Here is a 7,500-nt window from a genome sequence, read left to right on the forward strand (position 1 = left end):
TTATCATTTTCTCTTACTCCCCTACTCTCCTCTTGAGGGGGGGTAGGTGGGTAGGGAGAGTTAGAAAGGGGTTTTGGGGAGTTGGGGAGAGTCAGGAGAGATTTGTGTTGAGGGATAGAAGGTAGAAAACGGCTAGGAGGGCAAGGGCTAAATGAAGAAAAAAGAAGTTATTCGTTCCTTTCCTCGCTCTCTCTCTCCCTCTCCATGCCCTGCCTTCTGCCCTCTCTCTCTCTCTCTCTCTCACACTCTCTTCTCTCTATTTGAGAGTTACCCCTACACCACAGTACGCTAGCGAGACGAGATATAGATATACTTGATGATATATAGAGAGAGACGGCTAGTAGAGAGAGAGAGAGACTTAGACACACACAGAGAGAGAGAGAAAGACTGAGACAGAGAGAGAGAGAGAGAGAGACTGAGACAGAGAGCGAGAGAGAGAGAGAGACTGAGACACACAGAGAGTGTGAGAGAGAGAGAGAGAGAGAGAGAGAGAGAGAGAGAGAGAGAGAGAGGATACGAATGTAATATGACAAAGTAAGAGCTGTATAAACGATAAAGCCCCTACATTTATAAACTGATGTAAAATAACTTACACGTCAATCAGCAGAGGATATTTTTTGGACTTGTCGAAGTTCGGAGGCAGAATCAGCTGATACCAGAGGTCTACAGATGTTCATTAGGGTTATGTTCAGTGTCACAGTTGGAATAATATCTGAATCAAATAATATCCAGCAGCTGGAACCTCACCGAAGCCGCCGATCTTCAGCGTGCCGTGTGTCACCGAGGGCATGGCGATGTTCTGAAGAATCGACTCCAGGACTTTATTATCCTCCAGAACTCTGATCTCTGAAAACCACCAGAAGATCCGAACAGATTACCACACAATTATTTCTGCATCACATACTTTCCTCTCTCAGGTATTAGCATCTTCACGCTAACTCCCAAGCTAACTCCCTATGATATTAACGAGCTTGCTAACGAGCTAGCTTTAAAAGCTACATAAAACAAATCACACTTAGTGTCTTTATCTGCTCTGGTTATGTCTGGTTAGAGTCGCTGCTCCTGCAGACACTTGGTATGTTTGTGAGTTTCTGATTAAAGCTTAAAATGTCAGCACGTTCGTATCGGAGAGCGGACGCTGATGATGGCGGAGGAGGAGGTTTTACCCGATCCAGCACCTCGACTGTCTCGTAGCGTGTACACAGGAAGTCCGGGACCTTCAGCAAACAAACAAACAAACAGAAAGACCGTGTTATGTTCTGTGTAGATTTCTTCATCCTCATCACTTCAGAAAGAAGCGCAGGAATATTCTCACCTGAGCAGCTCAGGCGGTAGTAGGTGCCGTCAGTGCTAAAGTAGGCGGAGTTATATTTACACCTGTCCTCCATCAGCGTACAGGTCAGACAGTCGGCCCGGGAATGAGTCGCACCGTCTATAGCGATTCTGCGGGAAAGACAAAACACACAGGATGCTTGTGTTCATAGGACTATAGGAGGATTTAAACAGACGGACATTTGTTTGAGTCGGGACTAAACGCTGACTAGCCGAAAGCACGACGTGTGGTGTGAGGATTCCGGAGGGTGGAGTGACTCACTTGTAAACGTTTCTCTGGCCTGGATGACTGTTGTGTTCGTTGCTCATATAGAATCTGTGAAGAGACGTAGAGACATTAATGAGACGAAATGAACAACGTCCCAATTTCCACCCGATCACAGGAATCTCTGTGTCACTGTGGGCGGAGCTTAAAGATGTTAATGCGCATTGGTGAACTTACATGGCGTCTCTGGTCACCTTGAGGATGTCGGTGACCTCCCACTCTCCGGATGTGATGGCTGTGACCGTCGTCTGAAATAAACAGAGGCAGTTGCTACAGCAACGGTCACTTTTCTCAAAAGTATCCATCTGAACCTTCTCAAAGAGTATCGAAAAGAATTTGTTTTGGAAACCCTCAAAAATAAAGTCCAGATTCGTGTCCTGATGTGTCCAGATGTGGTCCTGAGTGATGACTCACCCCACTGATGTGATGGATGTGTTTAAAGCCTCTCGAGTCGCTCTTGATGTAGTAAAAGCTGGAACCGTCAGGTTTAAACACAGGGTCACCCGGTGAGAACTGGGAAAAGACGACAAGATGTCAAACAGAATCGGGGGGGGGGGATAAAGAGATAGAGAAAGAGAGAGAGTGAGAGAGAGAGAAAGAGAGAGAGAGTGATAGAGATAGGGAGAGAGAAATAGAGAGAGAGAGAGAGAGAGAGAGAGAGAGAGAGAGTGAGTGAGAGAGTGAGATAGTGAGAGGGAGAGAGAGATAAAGAGATAGAGAAAGAGATAGATAAAGAGAGAAATAGATAGAGATATATATATATATATCTTTATCTCTCTATCTATAGAGAGATAGATAGAGAAAGATAGAGATAGAGAAAGAGAAATAGATAGAGAGATAAAGATATATATAGAGAGAGAGACAGAGTGAGAGAGAGACAGAGAGAGAGAGAGATAGAGAGATAAAGATATATATATATATATATATATAGAGAGAGAGAGAGAGAGAGAGAGAGAGAGAGAGAGAGAGAAAGAGATAGATAAAGAGAGAAATAGATAGAGAGATAAAGATATATATATAGAGAGAGAGACAGAGAGATATAGATAGAGAGATAAAGATATATATATATATATATAGATTGAGAGAGAGAGAGAGAGAGAGAGAGTGATAGAGATAGTGAGAGGGAGAGAGAGAGAAAAAGAGAGAGAGAGACAGAGAGAGAGAGAGATAGATAGATAAAGAGAGAAATAGATAAAGAGATAAAGATATATATATAGAGAGAGAGAGAGACAGAGTGAGAGAGAGAGACAGAGAGAGAGAGATAGATAGATAGAGAGATAAAGATATATATATATATAGAGAGAGAGAGAGAGAGTGAGTGAGTGAGAGAGAGATAGAGAGAGAGAGATAGAGAGAGATAAAGACATATATATAGAGAGAGAGAGAGACAGAGAGATAGAGAGAGAGAGTGCATTACATACTCGTCCGACCCAACCTGTTGCGCTTTCCACTTTTATTTCCTGCACAAAACAAACAGACGAATAAAAGTGAAAACACAGTTCACCAGAATGCTAATGCTAACGCTAACTAGGGTGAGATTAGTTCACTTCTGTTCTCATCACAGGTTTTTAGGATATATGTGTTAGGTCAGAGGTCAGAGGTCAGGCACGCTCCTAGCTGATGGAGCAGAATGATGTTAACTCTACACCGTTACCGTCTTTCCGCTCCACGTCTCGCCGCTCAGTTCGTACACCTGCAGGATGACGAGACTCTGTGTGCGGTTCTGCCACTGAACTGTGATGGTGTTGTCTGTGACCCAGGTGACGGTGCTCAGGTAATGATCTCTACATCAAGAACATAAAGAGGAGACGTCTGTCACTATACGCTCTGTACACATGTGCTCTGTTATACTGTGTTGTGTTGTTAACTTGTGTTATGTTGTGTTAGTGTGTGTTGCAATATGTTGTTATGTTGTGTTCTATTGTGTTGTGTTGTCTTTTGTTAACTTGTGTTATGTTGTGTTAGTGTGTGATGCCATATGTCGTGTTATGTTGTGTTATATTGTGTTGTGTCGCATTGTGTTATATTGTGTTGTCTTTTGTTATCTTGTGTTTTGTTATATTGTGTTGTGTCACATTGTGTTGTGTTAAATTGTGTTGTCATATTGTGTTTTGTTGTGTTATATATTGTTATGTTTTGTTATATTGTGTTTTGTTGTGTCGTGTAATGTTGTGTTGCTTTATATTGTGTTGTCTTTTGTTATCTTGTGTTTTGTTATATTTTGTTATGTCTCATTGTGTTGTGTTAAATTGTGTTGTGTCTCGTTGTGTTGTGTTAAATTGTGTTGTTATACTGTATTGTGTTTTGTTGTTATATATTGTTGTGCTTTGTTATGTTTTGTTCTGTCGGGTTATGTTGTGTTGTGTTATATTGATTTGTGTTATATTGTGTTTCGTTATGTCTTGTTATATTGTTATATATATTATGTTGTGTTGCGTTGTGTCACGTTGTGTTGTGTTGTTGTTGTTGTGTTATGTTGTGTTATATTGTGTTATATTGTATTGTGTTTCGTTATGTCTTGTTATATTGTGTTGTGTCACATTGTGTTATAGTATATTGTGTTGTCTTTTGTTATCTTGTATTTTGTTATATTGTGTTGTGTCTCGTTGTGTTGTGTTAAATTGTGTTGTTAAATTGTGTTTCGTTGTTATATATTGTTGTGTTTTGTTATGTTTTCTTCTATTGGGTTATATTATATATATTATGTTGTGTTATATTGTGTTATATTGTATTGTGTTTCGTTATGTCTTGTTATATTGTGTTGTGTCGTGTTGTGTCACGTTGTGTCGTCTTGTTGTGTTACCGTGAGGCCAGAGCGCTTGGCACTAAGATCTCCATAATTCTGGACACTTTCAGTGCATCAACCACAAAGAGGCGGACCGTGGGGTTTGGTGTTCCAGCCTGCAGCCCAAAACACACACAAACATCTATTACTGGAAACCGTCAGCGTTTTATTTTAAAATCGCACACAATAACAGTGTGTCAGAAATATCCCGCTGTATCCTGCTGCACTGCTGCATTCTGATTGGTCAGAAGATACAGACTGTTGTGCAACTCCATGTCACGGCTTTATATCATCATCATCGTTATTGTTTCCATAGTAACAAACTCCTAAAAAAAATTTAAGTCCTTCTCTTTAATGAGATGATGGAAGGAGTCTCCGGTGTCGGAGGTAGAACGTTTCGGACCTCTTCAGGACAGAGGAGTCTGTTTATTGATGGCAGTTTTAATAAAAGTTCAGAACGTTAGCTCCACCCTTAACCCCACCCCAAACCTAACCGTTTCTACTGTTGTGTTAGATTGTTTAAATTTGAACGTATATTGTTGAAGAAACAAACTGATGGAATTCTGAAGTTCAGCACTTTGAGTCTAACATTAAACAAACTGAGCTCTGGCTCTTACCTTGGGATACGGGATGGAGACCGTTTCCGGATACTGACCCTGTCCGTACCACGAGTACTCAATGAGGTGCACGTCTGAGTCGTTGAACTGAGCAAAGGCCAGGAACCTTCCGGATGGAGACCACCACATGGCGTGGTTACTGGAAAACATCTCCTCTGGGGGTTCAAAAAAAACGTTTCAACTGATAAATGTAGTTGGAAAATTTAGAGGTCAGTAGAAAAACTTTAAATAATTCACATTTTTTTAAAACACTTCTTTATTAATCAGGTTATTAACTGGACAATCATTATTGTTACCTTGATATTAATCACAATAACAATACTGTTACCATGGATACCGTAAACTATCAGGGCTTCCAGTGACATGAGTGCTGCAGGTACATCCTGTGTACATCCTGTCCTGTGTGTAAAGTAATGTGTGTATCTGTCCTGTTCTGTTATGTCATGTTATAAATAGTTCTATTACGTTGTTATAACATGTCATGGCATGTAATGTCATGTTATGTTATGCCACATTCTGTCCTGTCTTTTCAAGGCATGTAATGTCATGTCATGTAATGTCACATTCTGTCCTGTCTTGTCATGGCATGTAATGTCATGTCATGTAATGTCACATTCTGTCCTGTCATGTCATTTTTGCCATGTCATGTCCTGTTATGTCATATCACATTCTGTTATGTCATATTTTATGTTATGTCATGTCCTATTATGTCACATTTTATGTTGTCACGTCTTATTATGTCACATTCTGTTCTGTCATTTCACGTCATGTCATTTAATGTAATGTAATGTCACATTCTGATATGTCATGTCCTATTATGTCCTGCTATGTCCTGTCATGTAATGCCACATTCTGTTCTATCATCTCATGTCATGTTATGTCACGTTCAAATTCAAATTCAATTTATTTGTATTGCGCTTTTAACGATTATTTTATATGTCACACTCTGTTCTGTTCTGTCTTGCCATGTCATGTCATGTCATGTCATGTCATGTCATGTCATGTCATGTTACGCTGTGTAATGTTATGTTATGACTATGTTATAGTGACACTCTTACCCTCATACACCCAGTCAGGAATTCCATTTAGGATCATCTGACTTCCACTACTGGTGACTTGTTCTGCTGGTGAAGAAGGACTGGATTTAACGTACACATTATTGTCCCATACATACGCCTGGGAGAGAGGGAGAGAGGGGGAGGGAGAGAGGGAGAGAGGGGGAGGGGGAGGGAGAGAGAGAGAGAGAAAGTGAGCGAGAGAGAGAGAGAGACAGTGAGAGACAGTGACAGAGAGTGACAGAGAGAGAGAGAGAGAGTGAGAGAGAGACAGAGAGAGAGAGAGAGAGAGAGAGAGAGAAAGTGAGCGAGAGAGACAGAGAGAGAGACAGAGACAGAGAGAGAGACAGAGAGAGAGATAGAGAGATCAGTTTATTATGTCACATGGCTATAATGTGATTTTTTTAAAATAATTGTATAAAATAAAAATAAAGTTTAGTGCAGATCAGAAACTGTGCAGTAAATCATGTTGGAGAGAGTTCGGTGTCTTTTTTGTGATTTCAGCAAGTCCAAGTCCATCCCAGGTTTCACTCTATAAACCCCATCATCCAAGCTCATCCGAGATAAAGGTTATAAATACAGATGATGGTGACGATCAAAGGGCCGTCATAAAACTAGCCGTGGTTGTCAGGAACAGAGATAAGTCTCTCAGATAACAGCTCAGATAGCATGTTCATTAAGACTGACTTCATACCATCGCCCCATTATAGAGTCTATAAATAGCTGAGTCACATGATGGAAAATCTGATATCTTAGTATCAGTTCATCTCAGGGGTTGATGATATATCAGACTATCTGCAATCTGAAGCAGTCTTTATGTAATTAATATAAACCCCCAGTGTCACATTCTTTAAATTTTGATATCTCCATACTGTGAAGTTATAATTTCATTCCTAGTTTCAGGAGTTCCAGCAGAAGCAAATCAGATATTATATTCCTGTTATAACGTCTTATTGCTTTGTCTTATGAACATCGCAATGTCATGACATTTTGGTATGTTCGTATTGATAAACGTCACAACATACTGTACCTCATGACTGAGTATCAGCAAACATCTAACCAGAATAAAGCAAATCATATCGTTCTTATCTGCGTAAACTCACCAGCTTGTGACCAGCCGGAGCCCAGACAAGGTATTGAACCTCATGCGGTAAATCTGTAGTGAGCAACTTCCTGAACACAGAGAAAAGTGAGGTTTTTATGTGAGTGAGCAGGAAGACGGGAAGCTTGTGGGACAAACGAAGGCCTTGTCAATTAACATGGACGTGTGACAAGATATTTACTTCTTTTTGTTGGTTTAGTGATCAATAAGATTTTTAGCACTAATCTCCATCTGATCTGATAGAAGTCACTGACCTGTTCTCCCGGTCATAGATTAAGTACGTCGCGGTGAACGAGTGTCTCCAGGCCTTAAAGAGAACAGAGAGAGGTAGAGAATCTTACGTA

General features: G+C 40.4%; 1 protein-coding gene across 1 annotated transcript in view; it reads right to left on the minus strand.

Moving 5' to 3' along the window:
- dpp4 (dipeptidyl-peptidase 4) overlaps positions 1-7,500 on the minus strand; it is a 16,025-nt gene that overhangs the window by 5,260 nt on the left and 3,265 nt on the right. Inside the window, exons 6-19 of the mRNA XM_027160851.2 lie at positions 7,411-7,463; positions 7,158-7,227; positions 6,058-6,175; positions 5,000-5,154; positions 4,401-4,498; positions 3,252-3,381; positions 3,019-3,057; positions 2,012-2,110; positions 1,775-1,845; positions 1,595-1,648; positions 1,316-1,443; positions 1,167-1,217; positions 748-846; positions 594-663 (exon numbers count right to left, since the gene is read on the minus strand). Coding sequence (XP_027016652.1) covers positions 594-663; positions 748-846; positions 1,167-1,217; positions 1,316-1,443; positions 1,595-1,648; positions 1,775-1,845; positions 2,012-2,110; positions 3,019-3,057; positions 3,252-3,381; positions 4,401-4,498; positions 5,000-5,154; positions 6,058-6,175; positions 7,158-7,227; positions 7,411-7,463 — 1,235 coding nt within the window. The remainder of the gene's footprint in view (positions 1-593; positions 664-747; positions 847-1,166; positions 1,218-1,315; positions 1,444-1,594; positions 1,649-1,774; positions 1,846-2,011; positions 2,111-3,018; positions 3,058-3,251; positions 3,382-4,400; positions 4,499-4,999; positions 5,155-6,057; positions 6,176-7,157; positions 7,228-7,410; positions 7,464-7,500) is intronic.

Source organism: Tachysurus fulvidraco, chromosome 1 (genome assembly GCF_022655615.1).
Source record: "Tachysurus fulvidraco isolate hzauxx_2018 chromosome 1, HZAU_PFXX_2.0, whole genome shotgun sequence".
Taxonomy (NCBI): Eukaryota; Metazoa; Chordata; class Actinopteri; order Siluriformes; family Bagridae; genus Tachysurus; species Tachysurus fulvidraco.